General features: G+C 38.5%; 1 protein-coding gene across 5 annotated transcripts in view; it reads left to right on the top strand.

Annotated features, from left to right (window-relative positions):
- The window catches only part of PRDM16 (PR/SET domain 16), a 2,576,872-nt gene that overhangs the window by 851,044 nt on the left and 1,700,659 nt on the right, over positions 1-25,169 (top strand). For all 5 annotated transcript variants that reach the window (XM_044062971.1, XM_044062974.1, XM_044062970.1 and 2 more), the window contains exon 2: positions 21,900-22,249. In XM_044062971.1, the coding sequence (XP_043918906.1) occupies positions 21,900-22,249 (350 nt within the window). The remainder of the gene's footprint in view (positions 1-21,899; positions 22,250-25,169) is intronic.

Raw genomic sequence — 25,169 nt, 5'->3', positions numbered from 1 at the left:
ATTCAGCTGTATATTATGGTTGCCACCGATGGTCACATTTCCTTTGTGGACTACAAAATGCTCGTGCACTCTAACAATGTAAGGACTGACTCAAAGTCAGTGGGAATCTATTACCAGGGATCTGGGTGTACCAGATGTACATCCTGGGAGGATGTCACAAATAAGCATAAAATACCTTTTTATGAACATTATCAGTCCACCTAGTTGATAGGTTTGCACTTGTCTCTCTTTCTGCACTTGTGTCCTCTATGTGGGGGGAGGGGCTTGAAAATAGTACATGTGTTGATACTTTACAAGAATAAATATTTTCTGACTTTTCTTTAAATGACACAGAAATCTTTGACACTACATTTAAGTTATCTTGACATATAAAGTATTATAAATAATCATCATTTAAAGCTTACCGTTTCAATACTGTGCTGCTGCTTATGTAAATTTGTCAGAAGAGGTGACAACTGTCTTCAAACCCCCTGGCTGATTTAATTGCTTTTTAATGCTATGAAAGAGGAGTGTTAAATGTGCCTACTCTCCGCAATAAAAACAGTGGAAAACAGTTCCACAGCTTTCTGTCTTGTTTTATATCAACTGCTGTGCACCTGACATTAGCAGGATTAATTGCCCTATTGAGACCGACAGCAGTACCTAACAGTGTAAACTATAGATTTATCTGTGTCTATGATATGTCATGCATGTGGTTTCATGTGAGAAGTTAAACTTAAAAAAGCAGGTGGATGTTCCCTGGGAGATTGGCATAATGGTTAAGGTTCTTGCCTTATAGACGCAAGATGCGTGGTTTGATTCTCCCATGGGGTAATTGGCTAGGCTTAAAATGGTCCCTAAGGGCAGTTAGCCTAGTACTAATCTATAAACCTAAGATTCCAATACAAGGAAATAAAAGTTTTAGAAAGTGCAATCAGTTTTCTGGTACCTACACAATACTGGAATCATATTGTAGGGAGAAAGAAAACCTAAAGGTTGAGTTAAACTGTAGGAGAGGGCAACGTTTTCCTTTAAACATATAAAAGGCAGGAATAATCCTTGGATTTCACCTAAAGGAATAAAAAATAATTTAATTTTTCAATAACCATAAATCAATCTTCCTGAGAATATTTTACTATGACATACCAAATCAAAGGCTTTGATAGATGTAAATATATAATATCAACTGATAAACCCAAGTCCAATGCAATCAGCAAGTTTGTGAAGAATTGTAATAAGTTTGTTAGACAAAAAATGACTTAGCAAAAAATGCTTTTATATCTCTGTTTTCTGAAAGATGGCTGAAGTTTATTAACTAATATTCTCTCAAATCACTGCCCCCTTACACTAATCAGAATGATGGGCCTATAGATTTTCATCTTTATAGTATTCCCCTGGTATAACAAAGGCCACCTTCCATAAATCAGGGACACGCCTTAGTATCAGACTGTGCTGAGAAAGGTAAGTTAAACATTGTGTCCATTTAAAAAAATATATATTTTTTAAAAAATACCCATTAATCCTATCTGACTAGCAGACACATCTGCCCTAATACCCTTGAATGCCATAGCAGCAGCTTCTCCAGTCATTGCTCATTATGAATAAGTCTAGCCAGAGTGTCAAGTGAGTTCTCATTGCAACTTGCAATAAAGTACCACACAATATTTCCTTTTGCAAATTCCTTTTTTTTGCAGAAATGAGAGTGTTGTTAGATTATAGATTACTATTCCCTGGGCTATATTTGCCATAAGCCATCATCACAAGCTGTCTACCCCTTTACTTTCAGTGGTATGCTTAGCTAGCTATATTTCAGTTTCTCCTAAACATGCTAATACCCTTTCTTAAGTTAGATTTAGCAAAATTATATGTCTGCTTTTCTCAGATATCAAAGATTCCTTTGGTACACCACTGGCTAGCATTATTTCAAAAAGCTACTTAGGAATTTCCTTGACCCCAGTCAGACCTTTACAATGCACACTGGGAACATTGTTAGCAAAGTTTTATCTCAGCTTATAGTCTCCATTAAAGTATCTAATCTTCTTATCCTAGAAGCCAGAAGGACCATTGCTGACAGTGTACTATTAACCAGGACAGAATACTCTCTCTCCATTACTGTATTATCAACCACCCTAAATTCTCATTCACTAGAGGCCAAAAAACAAAATTATTACATTCATTTACTTCTCCAGTCACAGAAAAGACCACTGTATTACCATGGCAAGACACATCTGGGTCCCACTGTTAGCCACAGCTGTATTATGCTAAATTGTCTCACTTATGACCTGCTCAGTGGTAGCTACTGTCCCCTATTAAAAACAACACACTTTCAGTGACATCACTTCTAGACTTTAGGAAATCCAAATCCACTAAGACTTCTCAGAACAAGCTTTTGCCAGATTGGTCCTTACTTACCAGAACAACATACCTGACAATGTAAAGACATTAGCTACACTGCAAATAATCCAAAATAATCTGAAGGCACAGTTTGTTTAATCCATCAAAAGTTTTTTGATTCAGGAACACTGGCGAACATCAATAACCACTACAGTCATGCCCATTTGTCAGCCCAGTCATTCCCTCAGTTAGTGTTCCTTCAGTAGTAGGCATGCACACCTTTTTTAGGGGAATGCTATTATACTTCCTGTTTGTAATATGTTTTATATTGCTTTGTTCTGGCTATTGTATTAAATTGTGTCGATTGCTCATTGAGTTACAATGTAATTTATTTAATTCTATTGTCTTTTACTCATTGTTATACCAAGATAGCACTGCATAGAAACGGCATGTTATGCTGAATATACTTTTAATGGAATTAACTTAGATCTGTAAATGCTATAGTATTTGTTTTTGCCTCTTGACCCAGGCTGTGGCTAAATGGAGTCATTGGACCAGTTCACTTTATTTATTTATTTAGTTATTTATTTATTTCCATTTGCTGACCAGGATAATTTGATTGGGCAAATGCCTTTGTCAGTGGAGGCCCAGGGAGAAAAGCACCATGTTTGCATATTAAAATATAAACATTAAAAAGATAGCATACAATTACAATTTTAAACTTCACAAAGCAGGTTTGAGAAATGCAAAAAAATTCCAAAAACATTCAGAAGCATGAAGAAAAGAAAACAATGAAGTAACATATAAATGATATGTACAGAAAAACGGGGTGCAGAAATGCACATGCTGGCTATATACAAGTAAAAAGAGAATGACTCAACCAGTATGCTGTGACTGTACCATGAACTAGCATTCAACCACTCAGCTCTTCAAGTGAAGAGCAAGAACAGGGCTTCTGCAGATAGTGCCTAATCTATGCACTGCCATCCACAGCTCTCTATGTAAAGAGCAAATAAACAAAAACAAAAAAAAAACAAAAAGGAAGAAAAAGAAATTAACTCCTTCTACTGGCATACCCACCAGGTAGCCAGATATGTGATATGCCCCCCCTTGCCCCAGTCAGTCAGGTCCCATTTCTGCACCCTGCCTCTAAACGTCCATCTTCTCATTTTAGTAATAAAAAAGCCAGTATGCATTAAAGAGCAATTGAGACTGCCTCGTCAACTCCAGTATAGCTATGCTACTGCTTAGAGTGATGAGGTGGTGTGATTACCCAGGTGCAGAGCTGGAGCAGAAACAAGAGTTGGAGAGGTATTGTTTAAGTCTGGCTTTGAAGGATTTCAGTTTTTCTAGTTGTCATAGTTCAATTTTTATTTTGTTCCACACTTTAGTGACATAAATTAAGTAAAGTGAGTCACCAGCTATGGTTGTAGATTTAATAGAAATTAGGAGATATGTATTTCCTGAACGCAGTTCTCTTCTAGGGAAGGAATGCTGGAGAATGTTGTTTAGAGAGGACAGTTCTTGGGTTTATAAATCAGGTTGTATGGTTGTGTGCAGTAATAAGTTGATTGTAGGGGGGAGATTAATCCAGAGTAATTGTTTAAGGGAAACACAGTGATGTGCTCTGGATGGAAAGTTGGTTGTGAATTTAGTATCCTGTTGCAGCGTGCTTCCAGTTTCCTCATATATGAAGAATGCAGGCTAGTAAGAATGGAGCTGCATAAAAAAATGATGGGAGAGGATAGGATGAAACCATGGTTTTCCTAGCAAATTCTGAGAGATATGCACTAGCTTGATAAAGTGCTCCAAGTTTTTTATGTGTTTTTTAATGGCTTAAGAAATATGAAATTCAAATGTTCATCTATAGTAACACCTATCAATTTAAACTGTGATACTATAGAAAATATTTCTGTTGTAGATTTTGATTTGATGTGATACTAAAGGTTTGTTTTTGGTTTTGATGCTGTTTTGGTAAGAATAGAATAAACTTGGTTTTCTTTGCATTTAAGATTAGGTTATAGGTGCCTAATCAGGACTCAGTAGATGAGAAGCACTCTTGAGTGAACTGCTAAATATAGCAGATAAGGGTAGGGTCGTCTGTAAATTGCACTGTGCTGTTACGCTTGGTTCCAGTGAGGAGAGCATTTATAAACATGTCAAACAGTAATGGTCCTAGGATTGATACTCGAGGAATACCAACAGAAATGGAGGGAGATGCTGAGTATTTGTTTTGCTATTTTACAGCTTTCTGCCTATTTCATAGGTATCTCTGATACCATAATCATATCATACGTTCCGGCCCCAAAATCCGGACAACACCAAGAAAGGAGGGGGGGTGTCCATATTCATAAAGGACACCCACACCTCAAGGTTGGTGGCAACGCACAATGCATCTGAGACCATCCAGGTGCAATTAACCATAGGCAAGACTGCTCTGCAATTTGTAGCATGTTACAGGCCACCCTCTCAAACTCAGGAACCTCACATGGCCTTCCTGAAAACATTGGAGGGGATAAATGTATCTCCAAACACCATCATACTAGGTGACTTCAACTACCCTAATATAGACTGGGAACACTACTCAAGCCCGAACACTCTAACCCAAAGATTCCTGGAGTTCATAAACTCAAATGCCATGGAACAACTAGTCACCATCCCCACAAGAGGTGAAAACATACTTGATCTCATCATCACGAACATGGGATCAAAATGTTCAACACCGAAGTATACCCCTCACTGGTGAGATCAGATCATAAACTAATCTCGCTGGAGGTCCTCATCCCGCCCCACCTGAAACAAAAAGACCACAGTGAAAAACTTCTCAAAAGCCGATTTCACACTTCTAAAAACTAGTGTGGTCTCCTTTAAGGCCCCTGAGCCAGTGGTAAACATTACTCAAACCACTGAATCACTTACAAATGCCTTCTACCAGCACCTACAGGACTGCATGGATCAGGCAATCCCAAACAAAACTAAGACTCTCTGTACCAAAGGCAAGCGTCCAGTCTGGTGGACCCCAGCCATAAACAAGCTCTACAACAAAAGGAGGAAGCTACTACAAGATAGAGCAAAATCCTTGAAAGGTAAGACACCTTTGATCATTATAAGTAAAAACTAAGAGCTCTCATAAAATCATCCAAGGCAAATTTTGAGAGAAAAATCGCCAAGGACTCTAAAGACAATCATAAGGCCTTCTTTAGCTATGTTAGAAACCTAGGAGGAAACTCCCAGATATGCTCAGAATTAGTTCAAAATGATGTGAAAATTACTGAACCTACACACATTGCTAACATACTGGCTGACAGGTTCAGTGCAAACTTCTCCCCTCCCCCAAAAGGAGAGATATCTATTCCAGAGGATTGTAGCCCCCAAACATCTCCAACGCCCAGGTGAGAACTGCCCTCACTAAGGCAAAAACACAGCATCCATGGGACGGATGGTGTCCCCGGCTGTGTGCTTCATGAACTCAACGAGGAATTAAACCCACAGTTAGGACAGCTGTTTAATCTTAGCCTCACCTCAGGATACGTACCCAAGGAGTGGCGCCGGCGACTGTGGTCCCACTTCATAAGGGCGGTGCCTCCACAGACCCTGGAAATTACCGCCCCATTAGCTTGACAAGCCTTATCTGCAAAGCCATGGAGAGGATCATAATGGAACTCATAAATAAAGACATAGGGAACTTGCAGACTTTGGATCCAACCCAGTTTGGCTTTGTCAAAGGCAGATCCTGCCTCTTAAACTTGGTTGACTTTTTCGAGACAGTCACCAAGGCCATTGATGAGGAAAGGCAGTCCATACAGCCTACCTCGACCTGGCAAAGGCCTTGACACAATACCCCACTCAGGTATCATCGAAAAACTCATCAGCTTGAATGTAAACCCATACATCACAAGATGGGTTGCAAACTGGCTAAGCGACAGAACCCACAGGGTCAGAGTTGCTGGAGCCATGTCAGACTCAAAGCCTGTCACAAGTGGTGTCCCACAGGGCTCAGTCCTGGGTCCACTCTTGTTCGGCATCTACTTTTCTGAAGTACAAGCAAACACAGGAGGGTTATGGCTGACAAAGTTTGCAGATGACTGCAAACTGGGCCATAGTCGAAAACACATCTGACACAGATATCCTCCAGAAGGGCCTCACAGAAACGGATAACTGGTGCCAGAGCCATGGCCTGAAGTTAAACGCCAAAAATGCATAGTCATACCCTTCGGGAAAAACAAGGTTACCCCTAGCTACCATATAGGTGACAATCCACTGAGCACAGAAAAAGTCATCAGGGATCTGCGGACCCAAGTTGACAGTAGTCTTCGTTTGACACTCATGTTGCTAAAGTAGTTAGGAAAACCTTCTATATCGCCCACCTGATCATGAAGGGATTCACATCTAGATCAAGGGAGGTCATCGTCCCCCTGTACTCATCACTCATTAGGCCTATGATTGAGTACAATGCCCCGTTCGGAATGTATCTGACCAGACACCTGATGCAGCTTGAAAGGCCCCAAAAGTTCATCACCAAAAGGATAAAGGGTCTCAAAAATATGTCTTATGCTGCCCGACTGAAAGAACTCCAGCTTTATTCAGTCTCATACCGCTTGCTCAGAGGTGACCTGTGCCTGACATATAAGGCCATGTCAAACCCAGATTTGATGAATATGCTTCACCTCAAAAAATCTAGATCCCTCAGAACCACAAGGGCGGGAGACTTAAACCTTGACACGGTTATAAATAGAACGTGCTGGAGGGACAGATTCATCACCCAGAGACTCCCTATGCTGTGGAACAAAATCCCGGTACATGTGAGGCAGAGCACCTCGCTGGCCTTGTTCAAGAGGAATCTTGACCAATGGATGGGAGATCGCAGATATACCCCAGGGATTACTTCAGTGTCACTGCTTGACAGAGGCACAGAAAAATGATAGGCATAGTTTTTATTCAAACTAAAGGGGTGGCGAAAGCCACATAACTATGGGCTAGGCTTATAAATGCCCTTGGGCAGATAGCCTAGTATGAACCTATGAACCTATGAACCTATAAGAGGGATGAGTACTCAAGTCATAAAGAGCTTGATTAGTATTTTTTTGATGAGAAACTGTACAAAATGCTTTAGATGGATCTAAGAATAAAGATGAGGCAAGGTTACCTGTAATTCCGTGAAAGTTTATGGTGTTAGTGAAAATGAGGAGGACATTCTTTGTGCAAAGATAGGGAAGGAAGCCATGCTGAGTTTACAAAAGATTATTGATGCTAGGGTTGTTGAAAAGTTTACAATGGATATATTTTTCAAGAGCCTTTGATAGAGGAGGTAGGATAGTTATAGCTCTATAGTTGGAAAGTTCAGTTGAACTTCCACCTTTGGTAACAAAATCCTGCTATATTGACGTACCTGTAAAAATAACTTCAGCTCATTTACTTCATATCAACAAACAAAATGCATACTATGTTTTATAGACTATTTTCAGTGTAATTTATACAATGGTCTACATACGAAGGTTGTTTTTGTATTGACTGTTTCACTCTTACCAAGAGAACAGACTCTAGCAGGCTTAAGCATATGACCATCATTTCTGGAATTTTGAATCAGAAAATTGTATTGTTTTAATCAAAGTATACCTGTGGCCTTGAATATATAAGAGCTCATAATGACACTAATACCTTGTAATGTTATATATGGTTTATATGCACAATTACCTGCTTACTGGCAGCAGTAAATAAGGAAAAAAGAGAACCTTCTGGTACCCCAAGAACAGACTGATTTGCAGTTATAAAAATATGAAATTCCTTTTTTACACGGATGAAATTCTGAAGTGTACCCTTGATTAAAAGTTCTAATTTCTGCTTATTATTCTGATTCCATTACAAAATAACTATTCCCTGAGTATACTTGCAAAGCTGAAACTCACTGTAAGTGCAGAACACTCAGTAAAGCAATTGCAGTTTTAAAACTTGTAAATATAATAAAAATATAAGTTTTATTAAATTAATGCACTAGCCAACAATACCATATACCGTGGAAGCTCATGTTTTTAAAATACTCAGAGCACATCCAGTTTCTGGAATTTTCTAATATTTCGCAAGACAATAGAAAATATAAAAAATGTATAGTTTTACTGCTCAAGATTTGCATAGGAATAAAATAGCGGGTATGTTTTGTATTAAAATAGAAGAACGTTCATGCCTTGCATCTCAGTGTGCACATCGCATGAAATTGTGCAGACTTGTCATTATTTTTTTCACTTGCAGGGTTCATGACTGAGTCCACTTGGCTCCCTTATACTAACATTTCTGAGATGGCCTTAAGTCACTTGACTGCAGACTTTCAGTTGGAAATGAAATAAACCTTCTGGTTTACACTGGCAATAAAGCTTTTTGCCTTTTAAATGCTCCAACACTCCTGTAATTCTAAAACTTTCTGTATGAGCCGTTTTATCCATTGGCTCAAATCTCTTGCTGCAGTGTTAGATATCCTTTATTTGTGATGACATGCAGCTACCATTAATATAATTAGAGGGCTAGTCTGCTGAACAGCTGCCTGCTACAATGTAATATTCACTTTAACATTCACTTCTCTAGTTTGGAGATACTAGATTTTCAGTTCAGACGGCTTACATTAGGAAGGATTAATGAACCTTTTATTGCATAAAGCAGACTCCTTCATCATTTTCCTGGTCTGGTTCAGTCAGTAACACCATTATATCTGAAGTTTTATGCCATTCAGCAGAAAGACTGACCAGACGCAATACTCCAAGCCACTTCATCTTTCTGTTTCAGTATTTTACCAACTGAAACTACTAATTTCAGTTTTATTTATTCATTCGTATTGCATTTTTCTTCCCAAAGATCTGAGAGCTTACTGTGCCACATTCAGACAATCTGCCATCCAAACCCCATGTAAAAGGAAAAGAACAACAAACAAACAAACAAACAAACAAACATTGTTTAAAAATAAACATAAGCCTTAGTACAAAAGCACAATGCCATGTTTGGGAACTTTTAAATAAAAACTTGATCTGTTCAGCTTTACCCTCATAACCAGATTATTCCGGGTAGAAGTAAATCACAGACCCCCCCCCCCAAGTTACTTTTCAGATGCATAAGTCAGTTTGTGGAACTTACATTGCTGTCTCTGGACTAATATCTTTGAACCGCAGTTATGACAAGAAGCATCCTACTGACCCCTTTGATAGGTGTCTGTAGAAAGTCAATCCTTCTAATCTTTCTGTGACTAAGGGTACCCCAAACCCACATGCCAAATGAGTGTGCCCCCACAGATGCAGACCTAAAAGGGAGATCTGCCCTTCTAGCCATGACAGGTATGTACTCCCTCCAATCAGCAGCATGCACCATAGGCAATGAAGACGTTTCCAGCTGCCACCGACCTAGTGGTGATGAAAGCACTACATAGATAACAGGAATCTACTGCCTTGCCCGTGATGTGTGTGCGCTCCCATACTTATGTCCCTGATAGCTCCTCATGAAAGTCTGTACCTCACCAGTCAGTGTCTTTTGTGCAACCCTGTGCTTGCATTGGAGCATAGCCAGACTGCAAAGCAATGCTCCCTTCGCCCAAACTGTCACTTTTGTGCAACCCTGTGCTTGCATTGGAGCATAGCCAGACTGCAAAGCAATGCTCCCTTCGCCCAAACTGTCCCTTTTGTGCAGCCCTGTGCTTGCATTGGAGCATAGCCAGACTGCAAAGCAATGCTCCCTTTGCCCAAACTGTCATTCTGTGTCCTTTTTTGCATGCTTGGCAGTTCCTTTACAATGAGTTATCCTGCAGGTTGGCCATCAGCTTGTTTTTTTTTCTCTAGGTACCTTGTTTTACATTAACATTGTGTCACCTGGTCCCAGACATTCAGTTTGGACCCCTTTCTTTTTCCTGATCATATAGTTGGTTTGTACAGCCTGATATGTATTTCTTATAATTATGATATGTCATAATTTGGAGGCAATGTTCACTACAGGGGCCACACTGTTGATGTAATATTGTGGTTTATTATATACTATTATATACTATTATGATAACTGCAGTGGTGGTGGTGCTGTGGTAGCGTTGTCACCTCACAGTAAGATGTTGTTCTGTTCGATTCTCAGCTAGAGCGTCTTCTGTGTGGAGACATGCATGAATGGGCATACCTTCACTGAAGGTTGTGCGTCAGAGCTGGCAACTCGGCATGTAAAAATCTACTACCAATCATTAGCAGACTGGAGTTCCGCTGTGGCGACCCCTAACCGGGAAAAGCCGAAAGACACAACATTATATACTATTATGATATACAAATTCTGCGTTGTAAAGGAGGTCCGACCTTGACATCATTTTTTTAAGCAGTTTTCTCAAATCCTTCTTCAGATGCTCCATCTGGTTCATCCATGTCTAAGAAGCTGGCTACAGGTATAAAATATTTTAACACCATTCTATTTCAGAACTGACTTAAATTTATCTGATATGAATGATGAACAGCTGCCATTAACAATTTGAACAGGTAAGCCATTGCTTGCAGACATTGTTTTTAACAGTATATCTTTTCTCTGTTAGAATTTACTCTGTGCAGATCACTACAATACATGTTGACTCTGCACATAGCTTTCAACTTTTTTGCTCAAGAAAAATGGACAAAGCCAAAAATAATTGCAGGGGTTGTGACCAAAACAAAGATAATGAGGCAACAGAGGCCCAAAATCAGGAACATCTTTTATATATTGTTAATACATTTAAAAGTTAATCGAACGACAGATTTTGTATAAAGGTATTTTTCTGAGGAATGAGATGCATGCAACTCTGTCTGATATTACTGACCAACTGTAATCCTCGGTGATTAACCAGAAATTCAGAAACGTTCTGAGGGATTGGACAAAAATAGGAGTTCAAATCCGGGACAGTTGAACAATCTGTGCATTAATTAGGAATGTAGCATATGGAATGCATTATAATGTCAGTGTAAATACACTACAGTGGTACAGCTGGCAATTCTTAAACAAGCAGGGTGTTGAGTATGGTTCATTTTGGACACTACTATACCTTCAGCACCTTTATCTCATTATTATTATATTTCTGAGTCAAGTTCCAGCAACCACTGAAGATATTCTGCACCTCTGGTACCTCATACACTAAGTCCTGCACTCTTAGAAAGTAGGAAAGTAGCTTGGCTGGGACAGCCATTCTGGATCCATACAGAAAACTACTTAACATATGCCCATTTTCTTTTTTATGGAAGCAAAACCAGGAAAAGAAAAATACAATGCGAGGATAGACCTACACTTACTGCAATCCTGGGTTTCATTCCCTCATCCTTCATTTGCCTGCTGAGTAACTCTGAGCAAGCCACTTAACCAAACATTGTTGCCACATTGCCACTGAAAATGGGTTTCTGTCAAGTGTTCTTACCTGGTTAGCAGCTGTTTTAGTTCTCGCAAAACTGTGTATTGAGAAAATCTTTCTATCAACACTCCTCTGTTACAGTGATTGTGCGACCAGTGAGTGGGGAAAAACAGAAGTTATACACTTACTATACTGCTGGAAACTTTACATCCTAGTCCATCCAATACAACTACTATGTACAAAGCCACTTGTCAGATCCAATCAGGCCATCATCTTATTCTTCAGATTTTTCCCCCGTAATTTGCCTGTGCCCTCACAGACCTCAGGCTGAGTTTGCACTCAGATAATGACATATGCTGTGGACCAGTTGTCATAAAAGAAAATGAAAGAGAAAACACGCCAGACTAGTTTACAGGACCCTTCGAAGGAGGTGGGTTAGCAGGAAGGAGGGAGGAACAATGTATCAGATGAGTAGGTTAAAAAGCATCCAGTGTTACGGTAAGCACATAGCTTTCACATACTATTTCATCTGTCCATCCAATCCAACTCTTGGCACAGAATCCCAAATCACCTATTTTCTTGTGTGTGGTACCATGACAGGATGTCTTTCAGAATTGAAACTCTAAGGTAAGGTCTAGATCTAGATATGACATCTAATCTATAAAGTCTGGCAAAGGTATACAAAGTAGACTATGTTACTGAACCACAGATCTCATCCACTGAAGAATTTCAGAAAAAGGAAGTACAGGCTGTAATAGATCTGATAGAATGAGCTCTTGATTTAGCAGGTAAGGATTTATTTCTGGCAGAGCAGACAGAGGTGATACAGTCAATAGCCATCTGGATAACATTTGCTTTGAGATTTTCTTGCCCATTTTATTTGGGGCAATGGATATGAATAACTGAGTTGTTGTGTCTTTTGGCTTTTCCCGGTTAGGGGTCACCACAGCGGAAGTCCGGTCCGCTAATTATTGGCAGTAGATTTTTACGCGCTGGGTTGCCAGCCCTGACACACAACCTTCAACGAAGGTACGCCCATTCACGCATGTCTCCGGACAGAAGACGCTCTAGCTGAGAATCGAACGGGGCAACATCTTACTGTCAGGTGACAGTGCTACCGCAGGTTTACTGAGTATTTTCCTTAAATGGTTTGTTTCTTTTGGCAAAGAACCTGAAATGCCATTTAATATCTGGGGTATGTAACAAATACTCTCTTTTGTTAGAATGGTCAGTGAAAATACTGGTAGATAATTTAGGTTAGTTTAGGATGAGCCAGCTCTTAATGTGACCTTATCCTTGTGAAATACTAAGAAAGGAGGAAAAATGACAAGGCATGTAGTTCTAATATCCAACTGGCAGAGGTAATTGTGACCATGCATTAGGTTTCTATGATAAATGGACTTTAATTTATTAAAAGATGCTGGTTTTGAAAAAAAGATGATGAAGGTTTTGTTAGAGTATCGAAGACAAAACTGAAGACCCATGAAAGTTAGAGTATCTAAGACAAAACTGAAGACCCATGAAAGAGTAGAACATTTTAATGGAGGGCGCAGAGGAAATATGCCCCATGAGAAAGGTTTTGCAAAATTTGTGTGAAGTCAGGGAATGGTTTTGAAATTGAATTGAAGACTGAAGTGGACATAATTGTACTTTAATGGTAGAATAACTAGACCCTATTTATTAGAGAAAGAAATTGCAAATGTTCTGGGATGGAGCCAGAGAAAGGTTCTAAGCCTTTTTCTACTTTTTCTGTATTCCACACATAAAACTATTTCCATTTACTTTTTTAGAGTGTAGGTTCTCCTGTTCGATTCTCCGCTGCAGTGTCTTCTGTGTGGAGTCTGCATATCCTCCCTGTGTTCGAGTGGCCTCCAAAAGGCATGCATGAATGGGTGTACCTTCACTGAAGGCTGGGCGTCGGGCTGGCAACTCGACACCATAAAAATTGACTGCCAATCATTAGCGGACCGGAGTTCTGCTGTGGCGACCCCTAACCGGGAAAAACCGAAAAGACAAACAAACATGGGTAAATTAACAGACAATATCTATATCTATATCTATATCTATATCTATATATGGGTTCACTACATATGACCAAAAGTTCATATGACCGAAGCCCATTTGACTGAGACCAAACGACCAAAAGTTTATATGACGAAAACCCATATGACCAAAAACTCATTTGACCAAAAAACAGCACTGGCAGGTATATGCCCTGTTCCCCACTGGAGTGCGACCCTGGAGTTAGAATATATTGTAAGGGGAGGTGTGAGGGTGCAGCCCCCCACATTGGGGGGGTGCATTGGAGCAAAGCCCCCCCACCTAGTTTGATCAGATATTTTGTGGTTTGATTTCATATTGTTTAATAAAACTAAACTTTGTGGGAGGCTACGCCCCCCACACCCCACATACTCCCCACCCCCTAACAATATATTCTAACTCTAGGGTCGCACTACAGTGGGGAGCAGGGCATATACCTGCCAGTGCTGTTTTTCGGTCAAATGAGTTTTCGGTCATATGAACTTTTGATCATTTGGTCTCAGTCAAATGGGCTTCGGTCATATGAACTTTTAATCATATGTAGTGAACCCCTATATATATATATATATATATATATATATATATATATATATATATATAAAATTATATATATATATATATATATATATATATATATATATATACACACCACCATTTGGGACAAGGATGGATCATCATACCTCTGAACTGTCAATATCTTTGCAGAACATCCAGATTTTTGCCTCATATTTTGATCTGTTCTCATATAATTTGAAGTTTTCTGGCAATTCACTGAGGAGTGAATTCACTAAATAATGACATATATATGAATTTCAGACTTCATATCCTTCAGAAAATGCATTCTAACACAAATCCTCTTATTCTAGTAACTTTCTATGTTTATAAGAGCCATATTTAAAATCTGTTCCTATTTGTGGGCATTTGTTACCCCATTATATTAGTTGTCAAGATTTCTTGCACTAAGAGGTTGAGAGGTATGGAAAGAGCTTTGTTCATTATGGAAACAGAAAAAACATGTGGTTAATCTGAGGTTTTGAAGGCCTGGGGGGGGGGGGGGGGCTGACCTAATATTGATCTAGGAGAGCTGATTCAGGATCTAGAAGTCAAAGGGATTTCTTCAAATGAAACCAGAGCATGATAAACCAGATTTGCCTGGGCCAGAATAGGACATTGAGAATTATTGTAGATTTGCATGTTCAGGCTTTCTGAAGAAACTTGGAAATTAGGCAAATTGGAAGAAATGCATAATGAAGTCTGAGGAGGTGCCACTGACTGACTAGAGCATTCCATGGTGACTAACCTCTGGAGGGATCAGACCAAAGTAGCTGCTACTTCATTAAGTCAGGTATCTGTACCCCAAAAATACCATTGCGTAAATAACTTTGTAGTACATATCTTTCTGAAATTTCTTTTTTGTAATGCGCAATCCCTTGCTTAGTAAATACACTTAACTTGTACAATAACCTGGTCAGCCATTGTGGTTTGCACGCATTTTTCTTCTGTCCTGTTGACCACCATGTCCCCTCCACATTTTGAGGGTAACTTTTGCTGACATGAAAACAGATGGTTCTTGTACAACTCAGCTAGCCTCATCAACATTTGTTGTGTTAAGTGCACTTTCACAATAACATTTTAAAGCTGTAACTGTAGCTTAATGTATATTTACTCACAGATTCCGTACATTCCCAGTGGATGTATGCATATGTGTAATGTATATGTGCAGATTGTGCATGCATGCAGCATTAACAACATTTCTGTGGATATAAACTTGGAAAATTGATAGTTTCTATGTGGTCTGCATGTCCTCCCAGCGGTCGAGTGGCATTCGAAAGACATGCGTGAATGGGCGTGCCTTCGTTGAAGGTTGGGCATCGAGCTGGCACCTCGGCACCATAAAAATTGACTGCCAATCATTAGCGGACCGGAATTTCGCTGTGGCAACCCCTAACTGGGGAAAGCCGAAAGAAGAAGAACAACAACAAAGTGCTATCACAAACAGACGTAAACAAAGATTTCTCAGATCAGATCTGAGATAAATCATTTGAAAATGTGCCCCACATCATGTATCACTAAATGGAACTGAGGGCTTAAAAAAGTCATTCATATTAAAAACTCTAATTTGTGGAAGTACGTTTTTCAGCTGCAGTTTCTCAACATTTTTTTTTCAGCTGGCTGTAAAGCTAGATATAGCTTATTAAAGGAACTAAAACAATTTAGTTTTTGAATTCTAGAACTTTACATTAGAGTCCATTTATTGTGCTGGATTGTGACATTTAATTAATTAATTACTAGGCTTTCTTAATAGGCAGTTCTAAGCATAACCAGTTTCCCTCCCAAAGGTGAGAATCAAGCACTGTACCTTGTATCTGTGAGTCAAACACCTTAACCATTATTCCAACCCCCAGTTTGTTTATATCTCACCATGACTCACAATAAACCATTTGTAGTGTATGAAGTGAGGTGCTAATGCTCCAATACAGAGAAAAAGACAAACCAGTTAAGGGCTTCAGAAGTGTAAGACATGATCTTAACATGTGTTAAGCATGCTGTTAAGATCATATCTCACTCTAAAAAATGACAATCCTGACCAGCAAATGACACTGGCAGAAGTCAAAATAGCTTTGTTTCCGATCTAGTTCTATGATTTATCCCTGACTTCATTTCAAAACCTTTCCAGTCTGACAAAACTCACTAAGTGCTTTACCAACTTTGAAAGCCAGCAAAACGCTTTGCACTTTTTTTCTTTTTTCTGTAACTAGTAGTACAAGAAGCAGATAAAGTTCCACGCACTTCACAGAATTATGACCAAATCTCTGATACTAACCTAATATTACATGTTCTTGACATAGATGCCAAGATTCACCTCTTGAGCTAAATTCCTTGGCATGCATGTTTCAAACACATAACTATATGGTTACAACCAGGGACATGAACATAATCCTCTATGTTATACATCGCTGTAATGAAAACCATACTATACCCGCAGTGCCATACAGTCACACTAAGTTAATTTTCACTACACTGCAAGACACTTTCTAAAATATTTTATTATTATTAGTACCATATTCAGACAAAAAGGCTTTTTCTTTTAATTTGCTTTACTTGTTATTTTTAATTATCATTGCTACCACATTGGTTAGTATTGAGGGAGACATGCTTGTTATTTCATTTAGCATTAAAGATGTAATCTGGTGGAATTTTTTTAGTCAACTAGCCATGTAAACTGTTCATTGTTCCTACTGACAGATGTATTTTAATACTTTCCCTTGTAACCTGAGCTTAGTCTACAAAAGCGTGTTTTATTCCATATTCCTTTTTTACATTTGATAAGACTTCCATTGTATCCAACACCATCATCAGCCACCTGTAAGGCATGGATTTATGACAAAGAACCCAATGCTGTGACCCTACACTGAACCCTTAAGCTCAGCTTTCACCCATCTAAATGTAAAGAGAATCATGAAAGCTGTGGGGTCATTCACCCATGATGAGTTTTTTAAGAGATATTAAGTGATAACACTACATTAAGCAGGTCACAAAAGCATGCTTTTATTCTGTTTTATCAGGTTGTAGATTCTGAAACCTCTGTTTTTATTCTTGGACAGTTCAACATCAGCAGTGTGAGTTGATGATTCTGCTTTCAACCCCTTATTCTTTATAAACCCTGTAATTTTTTTACTATGTTTTTTGTCATTTTTGTTTTAATTCTGCATAACTTCTTCCGAAAAAAATGATTCTGCTTAAAGTATAGTATATTTTTTATCTCCATTTATGAAAGCCATGACAGAAAAGGTAAAAATTGTACTGACTAGAAACTACACAGCTGTAAACCTTATAAGTGTAGCAAGCAAAATCTATTTTTTCACCCTAGCCTGAAATTGACTGTCTGAAAAATGAAGCTGAAATAACACCTAGGCTGCACAAAGACAAGACATAGCTTTGGCAGTTACATTTGAATCGCTTCAGGATATATAATGATCTGAAAGATCTCACATCACAAACTTCATTAACTTTCTGTGAAGAAATGTTAGCTGTTTCATGTACAGTTGAACTAAGTTTCAGTGTATAACAGTATACACTCCCTGTTCTCCATGCAGTTACAATTAAAGAGACATTCCTCAACACTTCTGAAATTCAGTTTTGTAAATAAGAATATAATATAATATGCTGCAGTGCTAAATGACAGTGTTCACATAACTCATTTCATAGGCTTCAGAGAAAGAGCTATGACACAGATATGACACAAAAGAGAGTTCCAAAAGTGTGATCAGGCTTTGAACACAATAACAAGATTGCTGTGTGTTTGTTCATAATGCCAAAAAACTTGAAGTGGCAGTGCAGAAAAGAGTGATAGGGATGAATGTAGAGAAACTGCAGGCTCAAGGAACCATGAGGGGCAGATGAAAGATTCAATGGTACAGTTTGAAAGGCCATGTTCTAAAATATTTAAAATCTGTGAAATTAAATAATGGATCTTATGATAATTACAGTAGAGATGGATTTCTTTAAAACTGGTTATACGTGAAAATAATAAGTCCTGAAAATGATGACTAAAATACAGGCACGTTTCATAATAGTGAGTGTGGCAAGACTGGAGAGGGGATGGAAGGTAGAACAATGAGAAGAGAAACAACTGAAACTTCTCCACATTAGTGCAGTTCATGCACATGAAGTATAGATATGGGGGAGGAGAGTCCAACACAGTCTAAATAAGGACTGTTGGGGAGCATAATGCTGAGGCCAGCAGTGCCTGATCAAAATGGAAGCCTTGCTGTTGTACCACATACTAGTAGGGGATCCATTATAAATCCTAGCAGTGCAGTTTTGTAAAACATAATTCACCAATTCTACTTTACTGTACTGTGTTCCATAAACACCTTCTAAGTAGGGAAGAAACCTCCAGGAGACTGAATCCAACATACAGAGAGAGAGAACCTCCACATTCCACAAACTAAATATAACTACTCCAACATAATAGCTGCTAACGATAAGATATTTTTATCTGTGGCTGGGGTTTTCACTGACCGAACAATTCAGAAAAAGAATAAATTGCATGATTACTGAATAATGCTTTGTGGGTTTCTGTCTTACAACAATTTGTTCTCTGGTGTGCTTCCTATGTTTAAGCTATATGTCCTCCCTGTCCTGTCTTCATGTCCATTTTAACTAGGGCCACTAGTTTCCTTCCAAATCTCAAAGACATGGTGAAAGAAAAACTGCATGCAGTGGTGTGTGTGTGTGTGTGTGTGTGTGTGTGTGTGTGTGTGTGTGTGTGTGTGTGTGTGTGTGTGTGTGTGTGTGTGTGTGTGTGTGTAAAGAAAAACTGGCACACGCATTCATCAGAGGAGAAACAACTACAGATAAGAAGGAGAATGGCTGCCTGAGGACCAGACTGCATTTCAAATTGAAGATGATAAGGCTGTGCAAAAATGAAAATGCTTTGTGGGTGCTCCTGGTGTGGGATGAGTAGAAGCAAATTGCAAAGAAGAACAAAGGTAATGTACACAAATATTTGCTGGATCAATGGGGGTTCATATCAGTCTACCAGATGCAATGAATCTACAGAAATCATTTTTTGCAGGAGGTATGCCATGCATACCCTATACTTTATGTTTGATATATTTATATAGGTGTACATGAATTTTAGTGAAAACACCTATAATCAACTGCAAAAACACCATTCACATATGGCTGAAAACACAGAAGTTGACTTTTCAATATGCATGCACTAAGGAAGAGCCTTTGTGCATGTAATTCTAAACTTAAAAAAAATATTAATTTTTGCATGAGGCAGGCCATCCTGCACACCCCATCTGAGGGGCTGCGCCCCCTGCACACCCCTACTAATTATAAACACTACCTCTGAGATCACACAATTTCTGGGGAAAGGGAATATTTCCCTACTCAGGGATTGTCAATCTCGCACGTTTGTCAATGAACTACCTATTTGGCCATCTGCAGTGAACTAGACAGCTCTCAACCTTACCCACAGTCAATATTTTCAGGTGCATACATCTATAGATGGATCTGTAAATATATATATATATATATATATATATATATATATATATATATATATATCTATATATACATATATTTATTTATTTATTTACATTTGTTGACTGGGCTAGTCTAACTGGATATATGTCCATTTTCAGTAGAGGCCCAGGGAGAAAAGCTCCAACAATTAGCAGAGACAAGTTTACAATATACAGTAAAAATGACATGACATATATAGTTTGGTGGATATTGATATATTGATATAGATATAGATATACATAACATCTTTAAAATAACACAGCAATGCATATAAGATACTCAACCCCAAAGATCTGCAACCCGAGATTTCGTGTATAAACACTCCTGCAATCAATTAGTCAAGATGTCAGCAAGTGAATCTTTTTTTAACTGTAATACCTTCTTTCTTTGTTTCTTTCTTTCTTTCTTCATTTGCTTGCTTGTTTACCTGTGTGCTCTTGTTTATTTGTTTTATTTTTGTGAACTTATTTTCCCATGTGGGTTGTAAACTACTTTTTATTGTAACACAGACAAATAGGCAATATTTGGTTACAGACTTAAAAGACATTACTGATATCACAAAAAATGTAGACATTTATTAAACTCATAAAATATCACTGACACTGGTCAGAATACTGTTGCAATACACTGGAAATGGGTGTAAATATTCCGTATTTCCTGTTTAACATTTTTGATAAGAAAAATATGCAACAGAATAAAGAGAATTTACTTGAGTACCTTTATGGTAGAAAATATAAATTTCTACTGAAAATGAGACTGGAGAAACCCCTATATCATTTCCAGTGACCACAATTTAACAGTGGGTGTTATCCAAGTGCTGGAGTCCCAAGTGCTCAGAGACTACTGTCACAAAGCCAAGGACTCGAATGCCTTTTGGAAACAGCTGCCACAGCTAACCTAGACAGATTGCTCAAGTTTGAGTGAGGTGAATGTAGCCGGGGTGAAAGAACAGGAGGGATGGGAGAGTGTAGATTAGGGCAATGGTCAGAAAGGGGATTTTAGATTTAGGGGGCACAAGGGTAGAGTTTAGGTTTATGGAGTGGGAGAAGTTATTTTAGGTTTAGGGAGAGGGGAAGGGAGTTTTAGGGTGAGGGGCTGAGAGGGGTGCTTTAGAGATTCATCTTTTTTTTTAGTCCAGACTGCTGGGTGGGGCAAGTATTTACAGGGGATCGTGTATTGCGAGTTAGGGCACCTGCCTTTTTGAGCAAGTGGTGATATGCAAATGTGTCATGAGCAAATAGCACATGAACACTTGTAGTAGACCCTTTAAATGCAGAAATCATTCCTATGGCACTCTATTCAAAAAAAGCTGTATGAACACAGTTGCATGCCACTCACTTTGCAGTAATCCCATAATCTGAAGAATTGTTTATTTCCAGTTTCTTCCTATGTAATAGACCTAGAGGTCAGCAAAATCCATGTATGGACATTTTCTTGCTATCAAGTCTTTTAAAAGAGTGACTAGTCCTGCAAGCAGTTATACTATATTAAAAACAGAATACAGTATATATTGTCCTACTTCTTAGAACCCACTGAATATTTTGCTACTTGTTGTGTTAGTCTGTTTATTTCTTAATATTAGTTGGTGGCAAAATAGTGTTTGTCTTTTAGAGTTATGGATATTACTAAAGCTGTTTAAATTACATCATGATCTGATGCTTTCTGTAAGAAACACTTTATGATGACGACTGCAAAAACTGAAAAGTAACAGGAGCAAGACATACACCATTGAAAAAATAAAAAAAAAGAATAGTCTATGTTTTGAATTTTCTTTGCATTACTAAACAAGGCTGAGGGAGTCTGGAAACACAGCATGAAATATAGTCTGAATTACAAGTAAACATTTCACATACCGAACTTTTCTTAACATTGTAGTTTTTTTCTTTAAAATGCTCCACATGTTGGATTTGTGTGGATGGTTTTAATGAAAAAAAGTCAACTGGCTTTGAAAGCTGTCTGCTCTGAAAGTTTAAACTGAGATCTTTCTAAATAAGAAGCGGAAAAGAGTAGTCTGTTCAGTATTATAGTTGCTGTTGTCATGGGCTTTCGAGTTTTACCATTACACTTGACTTCTCATTTTCATAAACACTAGAATTAAGCATATACTCATTGTTATATAATACACTTTACCTTCCAATCCGAAAATGCTCTGAATTAAGAGAAATGTATTTTCACTCTCTTTCAGCTGACAGTGAAGTTGTAAATAATATGTATGAGCCAGAGCATGAACTGCCCACCTGTGAGAGTGCTGAAGAAGAAACAGAAGACAGCATCATGTCTCCAGTTCCTGTTGGGCCTCCTTCACCCCTTCCAACCAGTGAGGATTTCACTCCCAAAGAAGGTTCTCCATATGAAGCCCCCGTCTACATTCCTGATGACATTCCCATTCCACCAGACTTTGAACTGAAAGAGTCTTCCATTCCAGGGGCAGGGCTGGGGATATGGGCAAAAAAGAAAATCGAAATGGGTGAAAGGCTTGGGCCTTGCATACTGTCGCACAGGATGACAATAAAAGGTCCAGACTATGGATGGGAGGTAGGTATTTTGAATTAATTTGATATGAAAGCTGTTATACCTTAACAGCAAAGATATTTTTCAGCCAAAAGCCCTGTGTAGATCATGAATGAATATGAGGCCAATGTACATATTTTGCTCCTAGATTACTGCTCTGTGTCTTACAGATGGATGCAACACCATCTTAAAAAGAAATCTCATGGTTGCTGGGGCATGCAAAACTAGAGTATTATTACCTAGGGTAATTTTATTAACTAAAACGAGTCCCATTTGAGCTCTCAGTTAAAGTAAGTATGCTTGCAATTATTGTAAAATAAATTATAATAAATATTTAAATGGTGAAATACTGCATTTAATTTTCCCATATTTGCTAGAATTTTACTTGCTATACATGGAAAGTATTTTTAAAAGCAAACAAATATATATGCACACAGCTATATATATGTTTTATAGAAGCACACTCACATGTGCACATACACACACACACACACACACACACACACACACACACACACACACACACACACACACACACACACGCACACACTCATTTTTTAACTCAAACATCTATCTATGTATATAGACATATTGATATATGCATATACCTAAACACACACACACATATAATCATAAACTCCATGCACTACAAAACTCACCTTTCCAGACCTTAATAGATTGCTGATTTCTAATCCTACCTCTCAACTTCTTTACTCCTTTAAGTAAGGGAGTGGTAGCCAATGTACTACTCTTGTTAAAATTTAATGTGGAATGTCAGTTTGATAGGTAATTTTGGAACCAGGAAAATAGATTGGGTGGTCAAGCAGGTCAAAGGCTATGGTAAGGTCTATAAATATGTCTCCAGTAAGGAAACCTTTATCCATAGCTAAAAGGATGTGATCAGGAACCATGTTACCTAGAAGAGGGAAGTAACCTATGTAGTTTGAGAGTTGATTATAGACCATTTTTTAAGATTTTCCCAAGGGTAAGGAGGATGGAGATTGGGAGGTAATCACGGGGTAGCCTGGGGTTGGATTGTTTGGAGACAGATATGATTGTTTATGTTTTCTGTATATTGGGCATATAGTTTTTAGTTAAACAAAGGTTGCAGTTAAAGAGCAGAGGAATAACAATATACTCCCTACACTGGATTAGGAACCAGGGGAAGAATGTGTCTGTCCCTGCAGATGAGTCAAGTTTTAGGTTTTCAAGGAGAAGCATAATATCTCTGGTTGCAGTCTTTACAAAGTAGAAGAGGTGAGTATAACCGGGGGGACAGATTGAGTATGGGCGTGAAGTATATGAACTGATGGAAGTGAGGGTAGAGAAGTGAGTACTAAAGGCTGAGGATGAGAGAGAAGAGGGGGAAGAGTGAGATATGGGAGGAGTTTTACGACCTGTTAAACAGTTGACCTCTGCCTGGAAGAGATTAGGGGAGTGAAAAAGTTTGATTGATGTGTTTTCTTATGATGGCTTTTATGACACCTAATTGCTTGTTTGGACAGGTTTCTGAGCAGTATGCAGTGTTGTTCACCAAGAGTGCAATGCTTTGTGGGAGATAGGAGGGTTTTGAGTTAATAAGTGAGCCAGGAGTTTTTCTCGTGTTTGTACAATCTTGTAACTATAGGGAAGAATGAGTCTTGTAGATTACAGAGAAGTTGGGTAAAGAGCTGGGCAGCATTGTTAGGGTCAGATGAGGAGGGTACAGTACCTCAGCTGACAGAGGATAGCTATGTTTTTAGTTTGTTAATGCTTACTTAAGATTTATGGTGGAATGTAATGAGTCCTGGAGGGGAATTTTTGCAATCAAGGTGGATGTTGAAGCTTATAGGACAGAGGTTAGGAGGGTGGATAGTTATATGAGAAATAATTGAGGGGTTGTCTGTGATTATTAGATTAAGCAGTGAGTGATATGATGAGGACGTATTGGATCTGATGGGTCGAAGAATGAGGTGGGTGAGATGAAACGCACTGAGAACTTCAAGTGTGCAGGTTTGTGAGGGGCCATGGAGATTGAGGTTAGGTTTGTGAGGGGCCATGGAGATTGAGGTTAAAATTAATTAGAAGACTAAGATGTTTGATGCTCTGAACACAGGAGGTGCAGTCCTTGAGTAGGGTATTATGTTTTTGTAATGAAGCAGAAGGAGGAAGATATGAGACAAATAGAATAATTGGGGATGTAGTAGTCAAAGTAGTCTTTGGAGTAAAATAATCACCCTAGAAATCTTTTGTTCTACTTTGTTTATTTAAGATACTTTTTCAATTTGTTTTTTCTAACCCCCCCCCCCCCCCCCCACACACACACACACACACATTTATTATAAAATGGACTGGAAAACTTAGCTGCTTATCAACATTCTCAAGTATATCCACCAGTCTTTTACTTTATTCATCCAGTTAGTTTGAGATGCTTTTTTTTCAGATAAATTCATTTTAATATATTTTTCTATCGACGTACTAATGTTTTAAAATAAGGGCACCCATTTTCAAACAAAAACTTCAGTGAGTATTACCAATGCATTTTTCCCTCTTCCTACATGTACTCCACTGCATTAGCAAAACTACCCCACAATTAGTATTAAAATAAGACAGTGCACCCCACTTAAAATATGTTATGAGCCTAAAGAAAAAGAAATTACATCCTAGTCTGCAAATTGCTGATTTGACAAATCTCCATTTCTTGATGAAACATTCTTTAAAAATATCCCAAACTGGAAAATCTCTCTTACATAACCTCCACTGGAATGCTATGACCTTGATGGAGGTTGCATTTAATTAGCAGAGAGCTGGATGGGAGTCATCTCCCTTTTGAGGGCTGTTTTACATGGTTAATAGATTGGCTAATCTCTCTTTTAGTTAAAAAGTGATGCCTTAAAATTTGTTTCGTTATACAGGGGGGGATCCAAAGGCTGTGTTTGCTTAACATACTTTTCATCCTGCAGAC

Source organism: Protopterus annectens, chromosome 2.part1, assembly GCF_019279795.1.
Source record: "Protopterus annectens isolate FY-2018-M chromosome 2.part1, PAN1.0, whole genome shotgun sequence".
NCBI classification, from domain to species: domain Eukaryota; kingdom Metazoa; phylum Chordata; order Ceratodontiformes; family Protopteridae; genus Protopterus; species Protopterus annectens.
This window is presented reverse-complemented; position numbering and strand designations above follow the sequence as displayed.